The sequence below is a fragment of the Notechis scutatus genome, chromosome 2 (genome assembly GCF_049901735.1).
Source record: "Notechis scutatus isolate UNSWTSFEM ecotype Mainland chromosome 2, rNotScu1.2, whole genome shotgun sequence".
NCBI classification, from domain to species: domain Eukaryota; kingdom Metazoa; phylum Chordata; class Lepidosauria; order Squamata; family Elapidae; genus Notechis; species Notechis scutatus.
Genome location: NC_142010.1, coordinates 132355936 through 132381068, shown reverse-complemented (window position 1 = coordinate 132381068; position 25133 = coordinate 132355936). Strand labels below are relative to the sequence as shown.

General features: G+C 36.4%; 1 protein-coding gene across 5 annotated transcripts in view; it reads right to left on the bottom strand.

Moving 5' to 3' along the window:
• The window catches only part of SCN8A (sodium voltage-gated channel alpha subunit 8), a 75492-nt gene that overhangs the window by 48997 nt on the left and 1362 nt on the right, over positions 1–25133 (bottom strand). For 2 of the 5 annotated variants that reach the window (XM_087956222.1, XM_026681329.2), the window contains exons 2-7: positions 15666–15784; positions 11006–11095; positions 8704–8832; positions 6185–6276; positions 1088–1309; positions 119–182 (exon numbers count right to left, since the gene is read on the bottom strand). In XM_087956222.1, the coding sequence (XP_087812348.1) occupies positions 119–182; positions 1088–1309; positions 6185–6276; positions 8704–8832; positions 11006–11095; positions 15666–15784 (716 nt within the window). Of the gene's footprint in view, positions 1–118; positions 183–1087; positions 1310–5946; positions 6039–6184; positions 6277–8703; positions 8833–11005; positions 11096–15665; positions 15785–25133 lie in introns of those variants that run through there. The other 3 variants (XM_026681325.2, XM_026681327.2, XM_087956221.1) reach the window with 2 other exon arrangements.

Here is a 25133-nt window from a genome sequence, read left to right as displayed (position 1 = left end):
AATCAATTTAAGTCTATATATGGATTAATCTATGTATATTGACTTTTATTTTCCCATTAGTTGAGGAAGAGTGGCTGTGGGGAAGAGAGAAGACAGCTCAATTGAGCTGAAAACTTACCCTGCATCAGAACTATTACCACATAACAATGGATCAAGAAACCCAGGTATTGTGTAAAAATTTGCTGGATGAGATAAAGAAAAACACGTAAGAATATCGAGGAAGAACACAGACATTTAGATCAAATACACTTTTGATCTACAGCTTCTTCAACTGGAATATTAGAAAGGATGCCACCTGATGTCTATACTGCCATCTTTTATCATCTGGCAAAGATACTTTTTTTCTTCTATGTTTTAGGAATTAAACCCTAGAGATTAGATACAGTCTGCAAATTTAAATGGGTGGAATTGGAAAATGGAGGAATAGAATCCTCTGAGTATTGCTTGGAGTTTACTGTATATTTTATCCTTATTTTTCTTAGCTTTTTATTTTCTCATAATTTGCCTGGAAAACATTTGGGTTTTAAATCACACCAAATAAATTTAAAAAGTGCTAGCTTTTGAGTCTTTGTCATTTTATGAAGCAAGTATGTTTGGGAAGGGTACATGTCTATGATCATCTATGGCTGAATTATCCGCTACCAGCCTGAAAATACGAAGCACTATTCTGACAGAAGATTTGTAATTTCATTTTCTAATGCCAGTTATATTGTGCTCAGGCATTTACCTTTTAAACCAGTCTCGAAATCCAGCCATTCCGACAATCATAATCAATTGTAAAGGTATTATTTGGTTTAAATCATTATTAATAAACACATACACTTTGCCAAACCAAGAGAACAATGACTATAAAAGTAATATTATACCCATAGACAGCATGTTTAAAGGGATTAAGACTAATAGAACATCAAAGGAATTTTAAGAAGAAGACAATATGCAAATATAGTTTGTTAAGGAAAAGATAAGCAAGTAGAGGTCAAGATGTGTACTTGCCATTCAAAGTACAGTAGTATTCATGGGGGTAGTCCAGTAAATATTACAGTTAATATAGACAGAGAAAATGATGGCAGCAAAAGGTAGCACCTACACACATTGTTGCTGTATTCTTCCCAATCAAATCCCTTGGTGCCATTTTCTAGGTAGGTCTCATTGAGATCGATGGGCCAGATGACACATTTGTTCCTTAGATTCCCCATGAATAGCTGTAGCCCAATTAAAGCAAATACACTGAGGCAAAACACAGTCAAAATCATCACATCAGAAAGTTTCTTCACAGACTGGATCAAGGCTCCCACAATAGTCTTCAGGCCTGGAAATAGGAAACAAATGAGTAATGACATTTATGTGGAAACAGACCTAAGCACAAAACAGCCTTTTAGGGTGATCAGATTATAAGTGAAGACAAACAGAATGATCTGTAAGGACTGACAAGATAAAAAGCAATGAATAAAAATAAGAGTGGCATGGGGGAAAAAACATAAGTTCGTCTAACTTTCAACAAGTGGTGATGGATATACCTATCAGCACAACTGAATAATACACCAAAAATTCCTGGCTCTTTGGAATGTTCTTTTATTGTCCAAAGAAATCTATATTAATAGGAGGGAGCAGGATGGAAAACACGGAAGATTGATAGATTTAATACAAGCTGCCTACAATTGCTACCAGATAAAAGATTCTCGTCTTAATACAGTTGGTCAGATCAATGGTTAAAAAGGAAGCTAGGAAAGGAAGTTTTCCCCACCAAGATGGATTTATCTGGATAATAATGCAGGATTGCCAGGAGTGAGAACTTTCTTACACAGCACAATATTCAATTGTGCTGGTATGTACTTTCCCAGCCATTCACAAAAAATTATATGAAAATCACCTTCACTTTTATTTTTTTCTAAGAAATCAGGGTCATGAATGCCGAGCATACTGTTAATTTGTTTAAACAATGAAAAAAGAAGGGTGAAATAAGTTAACAGAGCATTCAGAGCATACCTGCCCCCAGTCAATTTTCAGATATACCAGTCTTACATGTAAGCATATATTCAGGATTCCAAATGAGACAAATTTCATGTCATTTTGTTCAGGGGATTGAGAGACACTGTATAAATGGCTCAGAGAGCAAATCTTGGACAGATAAAAACTGAAAATACTCTGCGTAAGATGCCATCCTTTCACATTTATGTTTCTTAAACTATATGCAGAAGTCAAAGTCTTTGCACATAGACAGAAGCTAGCTATATCGAGGAGAGTTTGGCTTTTACATTAACAGCTGTTGGAGTTTTTATTAGAACCACTATGAAGAAAGAAAAATCCCCCCCCCCCAAAAAAAGCCTTTGTCATCCTTTAATCACAGCAAATCAATTAATCAAAAAGACTTCTGATTCAGCTGATGCTCTTTTGGAAACCAGATCTTAAGATGTTGAGGCAAGGGGTTGAAAAAGGGTTTTAGAGATTTAAGCATCTACACTACAAGGTTTCAGGCACACATTCTCCTTACCCACTCAACCCTATTGCATGAAAATAATCTAAGAATTGGCTCAATGTTTTGGTTCTAGGGTTGCCTTAAGAATGTACATCCAAAAAACGATTCCATATCTACACTTTTGGCATGCCCAAAGGGACGAAACATTTGATTTTAACTGAATGAACAGCATCATCTTGCAGAATGCCAACTTAATTGATGAGAGCTTAAACAGATTTCTTTTTCAACATGCTCCTAGCTTCTGCTCCTCTTTCTGAAAGTTTACGAAAGTTTTGCAAGATATAGGAAAGTATATTGAACATGTCAGGATAAATACATTTTCAGTTATAACTCTTCATATGCATGAATAGCTAAGGTGATATTTAATTTAAATAAGAAAGTGGGGGAGGGGGGGAGAAGAAAATCAGGGTAATTAGGTATGATAGATTACAAGAACCTAATCCATTAACAATCAAAATGTGCTAAAAACTGGGAGTGGGTTATATGCTTTATCAGCACTTCTACTTCACTGTATTTTTGAATCAATCAATTACTCTATTTGCAATCTTCTTCCCTCCAAATCTGTTGGGTTATAACAGATAACCCACGGTATGGATTACTGTGATTACAGCCAGGTGCCTTCTACAAGTGCATACTGCAAAAATGAAGGATTGTGTCTGGCTTTGAAGCTTTCTGTGCCTTTTCACATGATTAACAATATAAGACATGACTATCACAATCTCTACCTGTAAACACATTCAGGAGAAATGATGAACCCACAGTAACAACCATATACTAAAGCACTGCTTGGGCTACTCCAGAACTGCTTATTATACACTGCTATGTACTTTCTGGATTACTTGGCAATAATTTTAGACACGTTTATTTTTAAAAGACTGCACTGATTTTTGCATTTCCATATTTAATAATGGATAATTTACTTGACTGAGTAACTCAGGCATATTACTACTAAATTCATTGCCCAAACTGTACTTTTTGTATTTTTAGTTGTGTTTTTTTGTTTTTGTTTTTTATATTTGGTGAACATAGGATTTAAAAGCAAATCACCCATCTTGAGGGTTTGTTAAGGTTGTTTGACAATTCCAAATATTTCAGGATGCATTCAGATTCTATGTATGTGTTCATGCAGGTGCTTGTACAAGTATCTGCATATGTATGGGAGAAGAGAAAGTCAGAAAATAGCCTTTTGGACACAATAGCATCGTTTTTCTCCAGCTCATTGTGATCAACTAACCCTCATCTTTTGATCCAAGTACTATCCAACTTTTGATTCAGCCAGCAGACTTCTCATCAAATCAACCAAAATATTTATACCCAATAGATATATATTATGAACCATATCTTTTAATTTATTTGTTTTAATTTATTTGCTCATTTAATTCTTATACACATTTATTTTAATTAAATGACATTAACATTTATTCTAATTTATAATTTACTATGCATGAATTATGCACAGTAATGAGCCACTAAATGGCCTAATTTATTAATTTCTCACTTTATCCCAACCATTTTTGGATATGTCTTTATTATTTCCAGTTCTTCATTTCATTTCATTCATTTCCTGATTCAAAGTCCTCAGTCTATTCTGTAATTGATATCAATATTTGATATCAGCTGTAATTGATATCAATATTTCCAGACTGTTGCTTTCAAGCAAATCCCCAAAGCTCTCCACTGTAGAAGGTTTTGGGATGGAGTTACTCATTCCGATTTATTCTGTTTTAAGCTTGTAATTACCCTTTTGCAAGTGTTCCTTTCATAAGTGACAATGAATGACCCTTCCAGAGCTCAATGCTGCTTTGATATTAGGGATCTGTATGCATTCCTTTCATAACTGGAAGGGGATCAGCAGTTAAAACCAACAGTGTTCCCACTAAGAAAACAGACCACTGAATTATTGTAATTTTTAAAAATTGCATATTATTATATCTTGTTTGGGCTACTGTGACCAACCCAAAGTAAATGTAAGGGATGCCTTTGAAAAACTGCAGCTGCAGGCATATGGACTATTGTCACTTATTGGATACATGTCACTGCTTTGCTATTACAATTTTACTACCACTACTCAATATCTAGAATTAAGGTTAATGTGTTTTGTAGAGGTTACATTTGTTGGGAAGGCAATCATTTGTACTCATTGTTTTGCTTTTCTTAAGTTGGCTTTTTAAAGATGTTCTTGTCCCTAATTTACTGATGCAATTTTAACTTCAGCCCTAGCACTGCCACTGCCATCAAAATGGCCACCTTGTGGCCCCAGCATCTGCCATGCATCACTTATCATCAGGAGGTGTTCTCTTGACAGGCCTCTATTCAGGGAAGCTATCGGTCATATGAGGCCTTTATTTTTGAAGTGGCTTTGGAGAAAGCTCTTTTACAATCTCTGCAGCCTTTGAAAACTGTACAAAAGCACACCCCGTTCTCATGTGATTTTTCAGAAGTTCTGGATGTCCCATGAGTGCATGGCTCTCGCATGCAACTTCTGGTGGGTCTAGAGACTGCACAAGAGCATGTCCCATTTTCATGCTGTCTCCACATGCTCCAAAAATTGCATGAAAAAAGGGCGTACTTCTGAGAATTGTTGTCAGGTGTTGGTGAATGCTAGTGTGTCACTCAAAATACCATGGCCTGTCACTTTTGACACATAAGTCATAGGTTTGCCACCAATGAGCTAGGCAATGTTTCAATTATTCTGTTATCCATCAGATCATTTAAAAAGATGGGCAGGCAGAATAGAATACGTGACTCAATTTTAATTAACAAGTGCATGGGATATTTATTTATTTGAGATCACATTTCATTTCAATCATTTATGATTTTGAAGAACAATATACAGTCTCTGCATTAGATCTAAGATCTGAAATTAGAAAGCTCATTTGAACTGACAGCCTAGGCATTGTATCGCTGCCTTGCTTGAGGATTGCTTCATCCATTAGAGGTGAATGCAACCTAAGAAAATGTCCTGTTTATCATGGACAAAGTTGTGACATGATGGGTTTAATATGTAATGGAAATTTTAATTGGGAAGCCAATTTATGTGCTTATTTATGGAGTAATAAATACTCATGCCAAATTTTCACAAATGAATATATTCATTTATTTGTTCATTTATTATTATTTATTTATTGCTTCTAACCTAATCAGCACATTGTCACTGTATTTTACTTTTCTTATCTTTGAACTGTAATAAAATAATAATAATAATAGGAAAACATAACTGTTAAAAATGAATGCGTCTGAGTTACCAAACACTTGAAACTATAAAGTTATTCTACTAGCAGAATTATAATCCCTTGTTTTGCAACATGCTTTGAGTTGATTGGTTGAGGATCAATCATACTATATTTTATGCTCATGCAAATCACAAGGCCTATTAGAAATGTGCCACAGCCATTTTTGAAATGTGACAAGGAAGGCAAAGGGAGGCAAAGAAAAATGCAAGACATGGTCATTCTTAGAGCATTTCTCACCTGGAATGACAGAGATAGTTTTCAAAGCTCGGAGAACTCTGAAAGTTCTCAAGGCTGACACATTCCCAAGGTCCACAAACTCTGTGACATATCTGCAATGAGGGAGGTCACACACAAAAGAGACACAATGACAATAACACACACCAAAAGGGGAACGAGGAATAAAACAACAACTACAAACAGCAGTACATCACTCACAGGGAGCTGAAACCCAACACCTAACACCAAACTGCCTTACCTGGAATTACAGAAATAGTTTTCAAAGCTCTCAGTACCCTGAAGGTGCGCAGAGCTGAAACATTGCCTAGGTTTACAAACTCTGTTATATACCTGCAGAATTAAACCAGAGTTAATGGCACCACTGGGGTCACCTGCCTCAAAAAGAAGAGCGTAATCTTCAATTGCAGAGAAACAACTTTCAAATGTAAAATACTTTGAAGTGTTTAAAAAAGGAGAGAAGAAACAAAGATGTAAATAAGACAATTTGAAGTGTTTCAGTTATCACAGGTCAGCTAATTTAATAAGGATAATTTGACAAGGACTTCTCTTATATGGGCCCAAATATGAGCGACTGACTATCTTCATCAGCTGTAGGAATATGGTCATGGGGAGAAGTAGAAGATAGAAAAAGAAGTGATCTAGCATCACAAAAATAATGAGAGAAGCTAACCAGGATAATAGCAATTAGAACATGATTTTTTTTCATTTTAAAAAATCACCCATTTTCAATGGGCAGTGTGGAAAAAAAAAGTTCTAAATAGATTAGGGTGAGCATAAAGTAAAAAAAAATTGCTTCCACCTCTAGAGAAAATTGAGGTACGGTGAAGTAAGAATCAATTATTCAGGGCATGTGGACCCCAAAAGCAGCCACAGTCAACTGTTGTATTAAAAAAACTGATGAAGAATCTAACTATTTCTTTTTGTGGGATAAAAGAAATGGCATAAAAATGTGTTAGTCTTTCAGTTGACATGAGATTATTATTGTTTTTGCTTCAAATCATATGGCTGTCCTTTATTTCCTGGAAAAGAACTGTAATACAACAGATCAGCTCTACTAACAGTCTGTTCCTATAAGAACACCTGCTCATCACACCAGCATATATGCTATACAGAAACTGAAGTACAGGATCATAGACTACAAAGTTCTTGTTTGGTTCTGTTGGCCCTCTCATTATGGGGGACTTTGGTCACAGGCAAATTCTGGAATATCTTACATGGCTAAGGGATGTCAGCTGCAGACATGACATTTCTCTGATTCAGTGTTTTTTGAGGTCGTCTCCCTAAAGCGGGAAAGTGCCACTGTGGTATTCTATAGGAATTATGTTTTACCTTCTCTGTCTGCTTTCCTCCTTTCTCTTTCCTCATCTATGAGCATCACTTCAGCTCCACAGGAAAAAAGTAACAAGATTGTCTCATGTTTTAAAGTCAAAGTCACTTAAAAAGTATATAGCTGTGATGGCATTTGCTATCTCAGACTCCTCTTCCCCTGACCCAAGAATCAGTAGAAAATTTAAGAGATGCCTAAATTTGAGCATTAGAACAGTTGGCTATACCGGTAGTCTTTGTTTATTATTGCCTTGTTTAGTTCATAGTTACAACAGTGACAAAAAAGTAACTTGTGATCAATCCTCCCATTTACAACCTACTCAGGTATGTAAAACAAAGGAAAGCGTAAATCAGATCATAAGCACTGTTGTGATTTCATTTAACAACTATTCCACTTGACAACTGAGTTTCCAATCGCAATTGTGATTGCTAAACTAGGTTTATCGGTACATGTCTGAGAAAATATTGGACTTCAAAGGAACATTACAAATACCTGTACTTGGGATTGGGGGAGTACCACTGAACCAAGGAGACCTATTTTTTGTTAAATCTATAGTGGATTTTACTGGAGAAGCTAAAATTAAGGTCTCTATTCTTAAACATGATGTAACATATTAAAAAAATTGTGGATTTTCAAAAAATAATTCCCACTACTGGCTAAATGCTGAGGTTAGCTAACATTAAAAAAGAGTTTTACTTTTAAAAACATCCTGAAAGTTTGAATTTTCCCCCTGTGAATACTCTATATACTTCAATTAGAGTTAGTTCATCTAAACCAAAGGTAGCAATCTCGTGGTCTTCATATATTTTGGACATACAAACCCAACCAAATGCCTAAGTATTGAAGATTATTGGAGTTGCTGACCAAAATATCTGGACAACATAGAATTTGATTCCTCATTTAGTTAAGAGATACCCATATACAAAATGAATCAAGTAATTGTATTTATACATTATATAACATTTTAGCTATAATAGGTTTTTTTTCCTTTTTGCTTACTTGTTATATGCTACAAAAGTAAAAAGAAATGCAAAATATAAACAAACAAACAAATAAATAGTAAAACCTGAGGCAAATCCAGGAATCAGATTCATTTTCCAACTCATCTGAAATATCTAGGTCATGAAAAATTAACTGTTTGCAAAACAGGTTGCCAACTAAAACTATTCCAAAATGCATATTGCCACAGTAATATTATGAAGAAGAAAGTTTCTCAGTCCTGCACCCTAATGTCACAATGTTGTATCTTAGATGTGAAGATCTTCATATCTTACATGTGAAGCCATTTTAGATAACTTACCAGTCATTAGTCTAGAATAATTAAAAAAAAAACCTTTTTTCTGATTTTTTTGGATTACTTCACAAGTATATATATTTCTTCTCACTTATAGTTATTATATGACAAGAATAACATTAATTGCTGCACTTACGCCATCATGATGACACTGAAGTCTAGCCAGTTCCATGCATCACGAAGAAAAGTGAAACCATCTATGCAGAAGCCTCTTGCAATAATTTTCACAAGGGATTCAAATGTATATATACCAGTGAATGTGTACCTGTTGAAAGTACAGAATAATGATGAATAGTATTTATAATGGAGGGTAAAATATATATTTACATTTCAAAAGCCAAGATTCTGAATATTTATTGACTGTAATCATTTTATAATCCTTTTTCAGTTTCTGGATAACGCTGCAAAATCTTGTTGACCAAAGCGGATCTGTTAAGGAACATTTTAACAGAACAGATTTGCAGTATTGCTACAGAGCTGTCATGTGTTGCACAAGCAGTGAAGGTGGGGGAGAGAATGTTCTGCTGACTTAATAAAACTATATAGATCTTGACTGGTATAATATTAGGACTGCAACCATGTTGCCACATTCAGGAAGTGATGCTACTTAGAATCTATGTATGATCTGCATGAAGTCATACAAAACTGCATGCATATGTATATGTATATGTATATGTATATATGTATGTATGTATGTATGTATGTATGTATGTATGTATGTATGTATCTATATAGTTGTGTGTAAATATATGCATACAATCTCATGTACTACTGGAATGGCATTAGTTGGTATTTGTACCAATAAACTACATTTTTTGAGAATTCAGGCATCTGGTTGACAATATTTGTTTATGCTTTCTGGCAACAGAAGTGGATAAAAAACAACCTGAATTGCTTCATCAGTATCTCATTTAGCATTATAATGTAACCCAGGACCCTGTTTCCTCCCTTTCTCACTCAAAAAAGTTATAAGTCAAGATTTACAACACTGGCAACTCACCCAGAGATGGGCAACTATATAAATTAGATCAATAAATACAATAAATATATTTTTGCCTTAAGATCGGGGCTTGCTAAAACAGAAATACATAATATAGCCTGTCCATGTATAAGCTAAACAAATAACAGATGGAACCATTCAAGTTGTTTTTTTAGCTGTTCCCACTGTCAGGAAGAATTAAGATAGAGTGATCATACTGCATAAGGAACATGGTTCTTCATTCATAATAAATAGAAATGTAAAGAATGTTTACCTTGTTGATGCATGCAAACATAAGTCATTAATTGTTTTGTTTAAACATATGTAGGCTAGCAATTAACAAGGATAAAGCATGTAAATAATACCATTCAGTTTATTTTAATCCCATTTAAAAATCCTTAAAAACACACCTTTGAGTTTTTAAAGGATTAAAAACAATCCTTTACAGTATTTCAAAAGTGAGTGCATTCCAGAGGTTAGGAAAATCAATGGAGAAGGCACTACTAGGCAGACATAATCTAGTACAGTGTTTCTCAACTTTGACAACTTTAAGATGCATGAACTTCAACTCCCAGAATTCCTCAGCCAGTATATAAGCTGCAGAATTCTGAGAGTTGCAATCTTAAAGTTGCCAAGATTGATCTAGAAGCTAGCATTCCCTTAGGTAATCCAGGCCTAAGACATTTAAGATAAGGCCTCAGTTTTAATTTATTATATCTCTTTCAACCAATGAATGCCTGAAGGTAAGCATTTGGAGAGGTCTGTTATTTCCCAATCAGGTGGTAAGAAAAAAAATTGCATATCAACAACATTATGAACCAGCTTTTCTTGTGATCTTCTCCAGTGGGGAAGCTTTGGAGAGTGGATGAATTGTAGGAATTCCATATCACAACACCCCAGCAGACTCCAGCAGCAGACTCCAGGCATCATAATCTAAGACTCAAATAGCAATGCCTATTATTCCCAAATGGTCTGCTTGGTGCCATTGTTGTTACTGAAAGCCATTTCTGACCCAAGAAAATAAACATCTCTTTTATTAGATTCTAGACAAAAATCCATCAGGCCTGTTAATGCCATCTCAGCTATTAATCCTGTTTGAAAGAAGATCTAGTTATGCTTGTACAAGAAGTCAAAACCCTCGCAATTATGTTGCCTAACCAATTAAACATTAAAAACTTTCTAAAATTATCCATCTTGGAGAGATTCAATATAGACTAAAAATAAATAAATCTAATAATTATCTTTTTTAAACAGAAGGCATCCTGTCTTTCATTTGAGAGACATTTATGACAAGAGTGAGAACATGTTCAATTAATCCCCAGCTTGATATTTTAAGCCATATTGGGCAGGAAGTTTATATATGACACGCTTTTCCTTCAAAATTGGCAACTATTACTTTAAAGAATTGCTAGATATTATAAACAATCAAAGTGAAACAAACAAAAATATTATTACTTACTCCACCTGTTTCGACCATTCTGGTGGGTTACTAAAAGTCATGAACACACAGTTCGTCAAAATAGTGCACATAATGATCATGCTAAATACTGTAAAACAAAGTCAAGGAAGCACAAAAGATAAGAAATTTCCTATTGACATTAACAAAGGAACATCAAGCTGATGGTAGCTCTTGTTTAAATTTGGGAACAAAAATCAAACACTTTCCCCCCCCAAGAAATAGTTAGTACTAATAAAGTGTAGATTTGAAACTTTCCTGATAACAAATGTGACAATATGCCTTGTTTTGACTTTGGCTTGAGAAGGATTTACACCTTTTTGCAGTTTAGATTATACTGTACCCAGCCACATGAGGACAAAGGAGTGCTTTGGGAACCTTAACTGGAATTGAACTCATTTGTGCTGCCGTTGAATTGAATTATGCTCAATTTACTGAGGAGACACAGGTTTTTCATAATTAGATGCAGAATATGGACATCCAGATATGACTAATCATAATAGTTTTCAGTCCATGCAGGGCCATAACATTAATTCATTAATGATTTAGACTCCATTAAATTCCATTAGTTCATTTATCAGTTCACTTATCAATTCATCAATTAGATCATTTATCAAGAACTTCCTTTTTTGAAAGGATCCAATGTAAGTCTTTAGGGGGAAAAAACCTTGTGATTCCTGAAACTGCTTAGCTACATATCCAACCGTCCCTCAAAACTACAGCCAATGGGTCCAATATTTCAGCAACGGACTGGGAACTGCGACTGTCCGCAGCTTTGGTCTGTGCTCTCTTGTTGGAGAGCCCCAATCACTGTGATTAGGGGCTGAAGCTGCCTTGGAGGGGCGGCAGGGTAAGGGGAAGCCGCCAGCCAGGCCGAGGGGAGCTGCATCTCCCCTCCCTGAGCTAGGCAATTTTTCCCCCTGAAGATGACCGAGCGGTGGTCTAAAATGGCCACCCTGAAGAGGAGGACTTAGTTGGACTAAGATTTGTGCAGGAGAGAAGAAAGAGGTGGACAACATAAGAACCAGGCAACTTGGTGCAACAAATAATTAAAAGGTACCTCAGGACGGTATTTTAAGAATTTTTATGAAAGAATAAGTGGCGGACTTTTAAAGGGAAAGGAAAAAAAAGTGAAAATATCTTTGACAGCTGAGCAGGACTTCGAACCAGGATTGGAACAAGCCGGAACAAAATATCCAAACAAATTGAATTAAAATACATTGCTAACAAACAGACACAATTTAAAGCTGGACTTAGGAGTTTTCAAAAAGAAGGGGGAAATATTTAAATTGAAGATTTTATTGGTTTGGAATACTGAGGTTTGGAAAGCCTCGAACAATAAAAGGGGGGGGGGAGGAAAGGTGAGGACATTGTATAACAGAGAGTGCCATCTGGTGTACAAAAATTTAAGCTGAAAAAGGGAAACTTCCTATTTCTCTATGAATCGGATCTGATACAACGAAAAGGAAATATTGAAACAATATAACAAGTACCCTAAAAAGTGAAAATTGAATTAAAACAAAACAAAAAATATGGATTGTTGGACTGATTGGTGATTTTGCTATAAACCCAGTTCGGGAATAGTTGTTAATTCAGAAAGTTTGAAGAAGAAAAAAGAAAAAGATAGGTTGGTGGTTTTTAATGACTATAAGATATAAGAGTGTGTAACAATGATATCTCTGTGGGATCTAAAAATGGAACTTAAAAATTTGAAAGAACTACTACATGCAAGAGGTGAATCACTTGCCTCTGAGTTAAAAGCTATGGAAATGGCGATTGAAGAATATGAAGAAGAAACCTCAGAGAAGGAGGAGTTAGTTCAAGAAGAAGCCATCTTAAATAGACAATCAACACAAAGAACACCACAAAGAAGAGGAAAAAGAAGGGGGGGGGGTTGAAATGGGAGATTTTAAAAAGTAACTAAAATGGGGAATATTTATAAAAATCGGAAAGACAGAAAGAAACGGCAGAAAAATAAAAGAGGGAAGGAAAATATATATAGAGAGAGGGATATAAATCAGAGGGAGAAAAGATTTGGAAAAACAAAAGGGAAGAGAGGTAATGAGGAACAGGAACAGGAAAGAAATATGGGAATTGTAAAATAAAGGAAAAATTTTCTTTACCTAGAATACATTGGGACAATGGTTAATGAATTAAGAGGGGATTCTGCATTGATATGAGGGGTAATAATAATGTACTTTGCAATTACAAATTATAGAATATAGTTTATTGAGAGGAGGGAGGGGCACTGATATCTTTTTAGAAGATGAATGCATTTTCTTATTTTTATTGTTACAAGAAAGGTTAATGTTTATTATATATATTGAAATGATTGAAATGAATTGTGAGGAGGTTTAAAAATGAGATTAATATCAGTGACCAAGCAAAATGGATTGATTGTTTCTTTCTTTCTTTTTTTTAATTTTTTTTTAATTTTTTTGATACCATAAATAAAATTTTATGGAAGTAAAGGGAGAAAATACATTGCGGAATCTGACTGAAAAGTACAATGTAAAGTAGTTTATTTTTCTAGGGATTGATTATTACTATAACTAAGTAAAATAGATGTTTAATTGGGAATTACAGATGAGGGAATTAAGGCATACTTAAACCACTGAGGTGACACCCCAAACTAGTAAAAGGGGAGGGGAAATTTATGTTTTGTTTTATGTGAAAAACTTGTATTAATCTAGACTTTATGAAAAGAATATGCGATGGAATTGCAAATTTACAAGATAAAAAAGAATTAAAAGGGAATACGTATGAAGATATGGAAACTATTAGTGATTTAAATGAGAAAAGAGTACTTTGTAAAGGGCAACGCTTAAAAGAAATGTTAAGGCTTAAGAAATACATTTGAAATAAATTGAAATGAATTGAGAAGATGTTTAGAATGAGAGTAATATTAATGAATAGCATTAACTTGCCTGTTCCTTTTCTTATATAAAAGTTGAGAGGTAAAATGAGAAAAGAGTACTTTGGAAAAGGCGACGCTTAAAAGAAATGTTAATGTTTAAGAAATATATTCGAAACAAATTGAAATGAATTGAGAAGATGCTTAAAATGAAAGTAATATCACTTAACAGAATTAATGTGTTTGTTTCTTTTCTTATGTAAAAGTTGAAATGGAGAAGGAATAATAGAATTAAGTTAAAAATGGACAAGACAGAATGTTGAGTGTAAAAATGAATATATAATTACTGTCATATTTGCATGTAAAAGTGGTGACTCGGAATTATGTTGTACACTGAAAAGAGCTTTTTTTTATGTTGTTTTGGAAAAATTGAATAAAGCTTGTTTTTTTTTTAAAAAAGGAGTGCAATTGTTGCCTACCCTGGTTGTAAAATATAGCTACGTATTTAGGGCATTTCCTTGCTTAAGGAATAAATGAAGAATGTTCAGGGAAAAAAATCATAAAAAAGAAGCCTCTCTGATTTGGAATACTGTATATATACCCAGTGGTATATATACATATTTCAAACTGATACCACCTCAAATGAGAAAATGTCTTGGTCTTCTGGTGGACTAGATGTCCTTGAAGGAGCAGGCATAGCATTGCAGGGGAGATTGGTGGTAGGATGGTGAATACTAGGTGGTGCAGCCTTTCTGGATAAAGAAGAGATGTTGAGATTGCCCACTTGCATTTTGGACAGCTACTCCTCATAAGAAAACTGCAGGAACTGAGGTTTTTATAATTGGCTCATAAATTGAGAGGCTGGGAGTCAAGGGGTTTCAATCTAACTCTCCCCCCTCCTCTCTCTGTGTGTGAGAGAGAGAGAGAGGGAGAGAGGGAAGGAGGGAAGGAAGAGAGAGAGAGAGAGAGAGAGAAAGAGAGGGAGAGAGAGAGAGAGAGAACACACGAGAACAATGGGCAGATCTCTCCCAGCCTTCCTCTATGGTTCCTGCGGCATCTGAATATGGAGAGATATAGAATGCATTGGGGTGTATTTAATCTACATGCTGAGCAGAGACACTAGCTGACATAGAGAATAAGAGAAAACAGTAGCATTTTCATGTTTTCCCTAGTGTGAGTTCTGCTTGATAGTAAGCACGTCTTGCAGAACTATCAGTCATAGGTAGTTTTTGACTTATGACCAGCAATGTGGTTGTTGAGTGAATTCCACTTGATTTTACAATCTTTTTTTGCCCCAGTCATTAAGTGAATCACAACCATCATTAAGTAAACCTGGGTTCTCCCATTGCTTGTCAGAAATTCTCTGGGAAGGTGGCAAATGGTAATCATGTGACCCTGGGATGCTACAACTATCATAAACCATGTTGATTGCCAAATGCACAAATTTTGATCACGTGACCATGATGATGTTGTGATAGTTGTAAGTATGAGTACTGGTGGTAAGTCACCTTTTTCAGTGCAGCCAAAACTTCAAACAATTGTTATAAGAATGGTCGTAAGTCAATGACAACCTATATTCAAATTGTACATACATTCTGTAATTATGAAATATATCCCTAATAAATTCACTTTCATTCACCTACTCTTACAGTTGTTTAGGGAAATTTCAATCTCCTCAGGGCAGGCTATTTCTATAAAATATGTTTTTAAATCCAAATAATGCTTTTTTTAAATGGCAGCACATTAATCCAGCAAAACAGGAAATAACGACTTCAGAATAAGTGGTACACATTACTATGAAAAGGATATGAATGTATCAAAATTTTAATAGCTATTCTCCTTAACAGATTAAAAGGACTTAAAATGTACAAGGCAGGCGTGGCACTAAATCGGAAGAGTGTTTTGCCTCTGTTTAGTACTACAAAGGTCTGCAGAGAAAGAGAAAAAGAAGGAAAAGTTACATATTCATATGCCAAGGAAGAAAGCATACATATTTAATTCAAAAACCATGAATATATCATTCTTATAAAGAATCTTGTTAACTGGGTGATTCTCTGTGTTGAAATCATTTGGAAGATATTCTACAATATACTTTTATTTTAGTTGAACTGATAGCTCTTTTAGAATGTATATAGAGCACATAAAAACAGCAGTAACAACAGCAACAATAATATTAACAACAGTAGCTTACATCCTTAAAGCAAATTTATATATTAAGGTTTCATTTACCTGAGAATAGGTCCTACTGTGAAATGTGCATAACTGTATTACAAGATATTTCTCATCCTTTACCTCAGAAAAGGAGGAATGAAGTAGCACATGGAGAGTGAAAGAATAGACTAGATGCAATGGGCTGTGAAAATAATCTTGAGAAAGACAAGATACAGCCACGGCTACAATAAGATAAGAGAAATTTTAGTCCAAAGCAGGAATGGAGTTAGACAAAATCTTTCAGATTGGACTCCCCCAGTTCTCTTTAGGATAAAGGCAGGGAGGGGAAAGACACATTCTGGGCTACAAAGTTCTGTTAATGTAAGCCTGTAATAAATGTAGTTTTACAATTCATGACTTTGGTGTTAAAGTCTGATCTGTCTCTAAGGGCTGACAGTATAGCACTTCAGACTGCACGTCAAGCTGCCATCTTGTTTTGAGAGTTACTCTCTGTACATAACATTTACATGTTGTACACTATGAAACATTCTTCTTCTATATGGAAGGGGGAGACTCCAAGGTTGGTCCAAATGCTATCTCTGGAGTTTAATTGGAACAGACTAGAATTCTGCAACTACTGCTCCTGTTTCTTTCTGTATTTTGTATAGAATGGCTTTCAAAAACAGGATCACATATGTTATTTAACTATTTAAAACATACCAGTATGTAGCCAGCGAAAGAGATATAACCGCCGACAACAGGGAAGCCTTAGAAAGACAATCAGTCAAGTAACATGGTTTTCCTTAATAAATATAACTAGAACATTTTAGTTTCTTCTTCATCCAGTGAGTCATATTACTTTGCATGCATTTTTACTGAGATCTCATTCCCCTTCTAGTATTTCTGTAGCATATGGATTTGTATTAGATGCTATTTTATAAATTAGAATAAAGAATATACAGTACCTGCCCAATCAAGCAACCTTGGTTCTCTGCAAAGCCCTTTCTGCTTTGCTTTGGAAAACAATGCAAATTGGAAAACAATGCAAATACAAGCTCTACTCCTGGAGCCCAGGCACATGGATAGCTTATAATTCCCATCCCTAAAAAAACCTACACCCATATATACCCACACACCCCATACTTCCTCATGGATAAGTACCAATCCATTTTCCTTACTGTAGAAAAGAAAATGAAAAAGAAAGAAAAAGAAGAAGGAAGTGATAGGAAAACACTAGAAGATTACAAATGGAGAAAGGCCCACTGCATTTAAGATCATTACATAAAAGTCTGTGAATTAGTCATGTCAACTGCACAACCAAATCCTGCAGTAGTATGGAAGGTTCCATAGACACATTTGAAATATTCCTTAACTGTATCTCTGGCTGTGGTCCAGAGAACTGCCCAACTTTGATGCTCAAAACAAGACTAACTTGACCAGCAAATGTACCAGTTGATCTGAAGTTAGTAATGGATGCTTCAAGGACATCCACAAGGCTTTTCTCCATATGGAGAAGAAAGGACAGCTGAAAGAAGTGGAACAATCACCTCTTGTATTAAGCTCTGGAAAAACGTTGCAACTGATGGATTAGAAAATGCTTATCTAATGTGCAAGCAAGCAAGCTAACAAACAAACAAACAAACAAATAAATAAATAAATACACATTTAAAATTATTTAATTTACCCAATTTATAAATGGTGCAACAAATATGATAAGTTTGAGCTGAATGAAGACAGTGTATATTTTCATTCTCCAGAGTCTTAGAAATCATTTAAAACTAACCTGTATCCATCTTCACCACCATTTTCAAAATGCTAAGAAAACCACACCAACCAGTTTGCCTCTCAGCTGACTAATAAGAGAGTATATAAAGTGAAACTCAACCACACTTTTATAGATTTGTATTATAGCAGTGATGGTGAATATTTTGGGCTCAGTGTGTCAAAATTTTGGAAAATGCCTAACTTGACTCTCCTGTCATCTCCCACTACAACAAAAGAGAAACAATTCTTTATCTCACCACTACCATCTAGGCCACACTGAACAGTGGCAGTCAGGGGCAGTGCCAAGGCTAGGCCTGAAGTAGAAACTGGGCCTTGGCTTCACCCATAGCACCACTGCTGTCACTTGAAAAAGCCGCCTCACACCATTTCCCAAGAAGCACAAGCCTTGAGGAGTGGTGTGATTGCACCCATGGCCCAGCATCCCTTAGAATCTGCCATACACCATCTATCTTTAGGCCATATTCTCTTTCTGTTGACAGGCTCTGTGGCCTACCTGAGGCTGCTCCAGGACTCACAAGGCCTTTAATCTTGAAGCAGCTTTGGAGAATGCTCTTCCATAGTCTGTGCAGCCTCCGAAAACCACATAAAAGTGTGTCCTGTTCTCATACAATTTTTCGAGGCTCCAAAGACTGTGCAAAAGCATGGCCATCTCGTGAGACTTTCAGAAGGTCTGGAGGCCATAGATAAGCTCATCCCATTCTCGTGCAGCCTCTGCAATCTTCAAAAACTGTGTAAGAAAGGAGTATGTTTTTCAGAATATTTGTTGTTATGTGTTAGTGAATGCTGGCATATCAACCAAAATATCATGGTGTGTTATTGACGCACATGCCATGGGTTTGTCATCACTGTACCATGGGCACGAGTCTGAGCATCTACAACAAGGGAAAGCTATAAGCTGTCAGATTTCTATCTTTTTGATCAATTAAAAATGACGGAATGGCTAAAGGCACTATAGAAAGGTAGTATAGATTTGCTTCCACAGGAAATGAAGGCAAAGGGAAGGCCATCAGCCAGGAGCCAAGCTGAGTAGTTTTTCTTGCCAATAAAAAAAGAATCCGCTTCCTTCTGCAAAACTTCAGCACTTCAACTGAGAAATTTAGTTTCCCCCTCTTCCTATGCAGTTTTTTTCCCTATGATAATACTGAGAAGAACAATATGTCTGCCAATCATCTGTTGCTTAAAAACATACTGTTATTTTAACATTTATACACATATTTGAGTGGGCTGCAGTTGATTGTTCTATATGAATAGAAGTGCTCATGTTACAATGAGCAAGTTGCTCTTGTTCACAGAATGTGTTTATTGCAGACAGCCTTGAAGGTCCATACACTGTAAATTTCATACGTATTAATAATATTATAGGCTGGCAGGTAAATATAATTTCTGTCAATTTCTATCATTTTCCATAAATACTGTAAAGAATGGCATATAAAAGTATTTAGATTCTTCCTGGTGATCCCAAGTCTAAATTGCAAGGTGGATTTTGTCAACATTTGGATTTGTTGCAAGTTATTGTTGACTGTACTAGAAAAACAGAGATAGCCCAGTAGGTTCAGCCAAACTTTTATTTCCTTTGTTGGTCATGCAAAAGTAGGATCAAGTTTTACCATCAGTGTCTGTGTTGTTTCTGAAATGAACAAATATAAAATGAAAGCATCAGTTGCCATGGAAATTTAAAATCCCATAAATGCCAGATGCCACAAATATACATGGCACTCTTTTCTTTTTCCTACAGCTCCTTTTATATACTTTTGCATCATATTTCAAGAATCTTTCAATTGGCAGGCATTTCTTATGATTGTACCATACAATACACATGGATTATTTTATGGGGGGAAAAAGAATTTCTTTTTTGCTTATGGAGATCAAAAAGCCAAAGAAATCTTGCTTTGTTTTGGGAGTGTGAAACATTGCATTTTCCCTGATGAATTTTAGTTGCTTTTTACTTCAAATTGCAAATATCTTCCTGTTTGGGGAATAAATTGATAAAAAAAAACCCAAATAATTATACTAGCAAAGATTTTATGGTCTTCATGATTAAAAGCATAGAAGAAAAGTAGTCAATTATATTTCAGCCATGCTATGCCCCCTCCATAATGTTTCTACATTAATCTGATACAAAAAAATATGTGATGGAGATTATGGTTCAGCTAAAAATTAAGATTATTTTTCTAAGAAAGGCCCAATATAGAAACAAAAAGAAAATATTTTTCATATCCATCAAAGCACTCTGCAGAGAATAAACAAATGGTGTGACTATCAAAATCTCAAAAGTGATGGGTCAGTGTACAATGATTTTTAAAAAAACCTTTACAGCATTCTCTTCATAAGAAGGGTCTACATTAGAAGCACGAGTTCAGTCTCACTGACATACAGCTATCTATACAATAGGAAGATATGGACACTTAATAATACCAGATAGGACAGAAAGGCAAATGATTAAAACAGCTTATAGGTCTCCTATATAGAAATGGACAATATTATATATTTATGATTGGGATGGGCCTGTGACCTTCAAGTCCCTTTGGGGCAGTCCTTGGTGTCTCTCTGACCATAGCTATTGAAAACTGGTGGCAGATTCTGTTCTTTTCAAGTGGGGAATAGAATATCACAATGTACAAATAAAAAAAAAAACATTCCAAAACTTCACCTGCATCAGATCCATGGCTTTACTTAGCCTGCAGCCCTTCATCCTTTAAAAATACAAATTTCTGTCCTTTTGTTCATCAATGTTTACTGATACTGGGCATGGTATCAAATACATGCTCATCTCCAGAATTCAGTCCTATTATTTACATAATACTATAACACTGCAATCTGATTTACGTCTTCACCGAATTCTGTGGGACTCATTGTGGGGTCCTCGGTAGAGTTCAGAGAGTTCTGAACTTTCTTGCAATTTCAGTGCACTGATGAAGTTACCTGATTTGGTAATGAAACATCTCAAGAAAACCACCAAGCTCAGAGAACACCAAGGACTCCACAGTTCAACCTTGAGCTACAAATATCCTCTTCTGTGGGCCTCATTCCCAAGCAAATTCATGTTAGAGTGCAATTTAAGCATGCCATAACCTGGGATTAATACTTTACTGGGAATTTCTTCAACATCAACGTGTTTATGATCACTTTCAGGCAAGAAATATAAATTTTACTTTTGCTTCGTTGGCCTTTTGCCACAGTGTTAAAATATTTGTATTTAGAAAGCCTTCTAGTTTTGGGAGCCTGAAGTTTATTGTTTGACAATTATATATCACCCGAAGAGGGTACAAGGGATCAGAAGTCGCAGATCATATGCCAAACCTGAAGACTTGCTGGTTTATATGGTTCATGATTGAAAACACCGTATATTTTTTAGGATTGGAAAGTTGGGGGTGGGGGGAAGGATACATACTGTATATACTTGAGTATAAGCCTAGTTTTTCAGCCCATTTTTTGTGCTGAAAAAATCCCCCTCGGCTTATACTCGAGTCAGATTCCCCTCTGAAAAAAAAATGGTGTGGAGTCGCAGCCTCCGGCGGCAGCGACTCCCAACAGCCCCAGCCGGGAAGGGAAAGGCAAAAAGCGCTTTGCCTTTCCCTTCCCGAGGCGGCGGGACTGGGGCCGCGCCGGCGGTAGTGACTCCTGACTCAGGGGGCCTCCGAGGGAGGGGAAGAGAGTGACTCCTGCCTCCCGCTGTCATCATCATCTTCTTCTTTTGGGTTAGTGAATCAATTAAAACTTTCATGATAGTGAGATCGTTTCCCAAATTAATTATTTTTATTTTTGAAATTTACCAGTAGCTGCTGCATTTCCCACCCTCGGCTTATACTCGAGTCAATAAGTTTTCCCAGGTTTTTTTGTGTAAAATTAGGTGCCTCGGCTTATATTCGGGTCGACTTATACTCGAGTATATACGGTATTTGTTATTTCCTACTAGCATTTTTCTTTCTGTTGGAAGATCCAAATCTAGTGGACTCACTGGGGAAAGGAAGAGACATTAGCTAAAGGATCCAAGGCTGTTTATTTCCATACCATTCTTGAAATATCCTGGGGCTTCCTATTGCCAGCAGATTTATACCTGGAGAACCTACTGCTAGTCTATTGGGGAATAACTAGAATTGTTAGTTATTCTCCATGGTTGCAGAACACATCTCTCCCATCTTCATCTCTTTTCCATAAGTCCCTGGGGATTGAGTTCTTTTTCCCCCAGATTTTTGTTTTGGATGCCCATTATTGTTTGCTATATGATGTCTTCATTGGTTTTGTTTTAAAAACATAAATGTCACCCACACATAAAACAGGTAAAACTACAAGGCATGTCCCTAAGCTATTGCAGAATGCAAATGCCTCCCCATGTGGTTCCAAATATCTCCTGAAAATTCCTTGAAATAATAGGTCTTAAGCTCCTGAAGAGAATAAGACTAAAATATTTCTCTATAGAAGAAGGCACCAATATCCAAAGCCCCAGCTAGACAACAATATTATGGGCAGCCTTAATATTGGTTTCTATATTCCTCTATTTCAAATAAGCATGACACCAAGAATAGATGAACGGGTATAAAAATCAATGGAGGTGCAATTCTTAGCTATAAATGTGACTTGGACATTTTCAGTTGCATATGTGATGTCCATCTAATCTGCATTCACTTTTTAAATTATTCACTCTTTAAATTTATTTAAACCACCCAGTGTAATAAAGCCCCTTGGTGAGATGGGTGGCAAATAAATTTAATGAGGAAACAATGTGATAGACTGGGTAAATGGAACCTAGGATAGAGAGATACATCGATGTTAAACGAGATGCAAACTGTGGTCCCTAATTCCATTGACCACTATGATTGGTATACAATGGGGAAAAAACACACTTGGAAATGGTTTCTAACTCTCTGAAAAGCTATAGCAATAGCACTTAGACTTATATGCTGCTTCACAGTGCTTTACAGCCCTCTCTAAGTGGTTTACAGCATCAGCATATGGCCCCCAACAATCTGGGTCCTCATTTTACCGACCTCAGAAAGCTGGAAGGCTGAATCAACCTTGAGCCGGTGAGACTTGAACTGCCAAACTGCTGGCAGCTGGCAATCAGCAGAAGTAGCCTGCAGTACTGCATTTTAGCCACTGTACCACCATGGCGCCTAAGAAAAGACTAAGAATATAGTTATAAAATTTTAAAAAAAGGAAAAAAGTTCTGGCATAGTATTCTTTACAAGTTCAAAATAATCAATTAAAGTGAATGTTGAGAAATTTTTCAGACTGACCCAGTTGCCTTTAAAATATCACTTTTCTTCCATTCTAACCTCTCACTTGATGACTGGTGGTTTATGTGTGTGGGTGTGTACTTGTATTTTATTGGTCTGCATAGGATGTTTTGAAGGGCTTTAGTTGGATTGTGTGCTATGCTGATTCCATGTGGTTGTAGTAATCTGTTGGTGGTTTCTGAGATATTCTTGATGTATGGCAGTGTAATTCTTTTTAGGGTTTGTGTTATATGTACTGCATAAGGTTGAGTGGTCAGGGACTTTTTGATAAAGTTGTGTGAATATCCATTTTGTTGGAATATGTTGTATAGATACTCTATTTTCTTCTGCTGCTATTCTGGGGTGCTGCAGGGTATTTAGGCTCATCTAAATAAAGTCCTTATGCAGCTTCCCTTGTGGGAGGTTGAGTTGTTTCTCTAAAAAGAAAAGTCCTAAGCAGATGAAAAGACCCAACAACCCTAGAAGGAAAAAACAGGAGTCATCTACAATAAGCAATACAAGGACTGCAACAACCATCATGTAGAACAAACAGGCAGAAGACTGGCAGAATGTATCCACGAAACCAACTAGCAGACAGAAGACATGATAAAAATTCTTTAATTTCACAACATATAGACAGATGTAACCATAGTTTTAATTGGGAAAATGTGACCATCCTAGACCAAGCCAAGTCCAAAAACACCGGGGAATTTCTAGAAGCCTGGCACTCTGTCAACAGCCATCAATAGACACAACAGACAAAAGAGACTATCACCTGTCCAAAAAGGAACAAAAAGACCCAAGCACCTCTCCACCAGCAATCATCACCTAGATCAGCATAGATTAACTCCAAGGTTAACATCAGACCAATAATCAACTGAACAATACACTAATAAAAAAAACTGCCAGAGGACCAACAGTAAACAGCCCAATCAAAGAATCTCTGAGACCGTCCTCACTAACACTGACAGACAAGATACCGGAATACAAACTGACAGCAAACAACACTCCTTACAAGCACTGATGACGTTACCTGGTTTGAGTAATGAAATGTCTGCAAGAAAATAAGCAAGCCCAGAGAGCACCAGGGATCCCTCACTAACCATATACTCTGAAACTCAGCCTTCAGATCTTCAATAACAAAAATCCAAAATACACCCAAATGCATCAATTGAAGAAGGTGGAAGAAGAATGAAAGAGTCTCCTATTCATAATATTGTAAGAAACAAACTTGTGACAAGTTGGCAAATATATGTAAGAAAGCATTCTTTATGATGCAATTCTTAGTTCTCACACTGCAAATGATCACAAAACACAAAGAGGCAGGTCGGATAAAAGAAGATAATTTAGAAGATAATTTACTCAGGCTGAACCCGACTTAGGGTTAATCTTGGTTAGTTTTTGTCTGTGCACACTGTGTGAATCCAGCCTGTAGGGATGGATAGCTTGTAATCCAATGTACAACATCAGAAAATGTGTTATTCAGTCTCCAAGTTAGGCATGTGAGGTAAACATAGCCAAGTATCTGGAATGAACAGAAAATAAAGCCATGAGATGGACATTGTTTAGTGCAATATTTCTCAACTTCAGGCTGACTGGGTAATTCTGGGAGTTAAAGTCCACCCAGCTTCAAGTTGCCAAAGTTGAGAAACAACAGTTTAGTGGAAGTGTAAGATGCTGGAGTCAAGAGCCTGGAAACCATGGGGAGAGAGATAAATGCTCAAGATTCCAACACCATAAACCAGTGTTGATGAACCTTTTCGGCACCAAGTGCTGAAACAAGAGCACACGTGCGCACATGGGAGCACTGGAAACCAGAAGAGCAGCTCCTCAGCGCATGCGCGTGGGAGCGCCAGAAACCGGAAGAGCAGCTCCCCGGTGCGCGCGTGTTTGCACGCCGGGAAGCTGAGCTTCTGGTTTCTGGTGCATGCATGTGCACTGGCCACCTGGTCTTCCGGTTTCCAGCGCTCCTGCACGCACGAAGACCAGCTGGCCAGCACGCATGTGCGCAACAGAACCCAGAAGAGCAATGGGCGACAGCTGGAATGCCCGGAGAGGTGGCTCTGAGTGCCACTTCCGGCACACACGCCATAGGTTCGCCATCATGGCCTTAAACTGATTATTT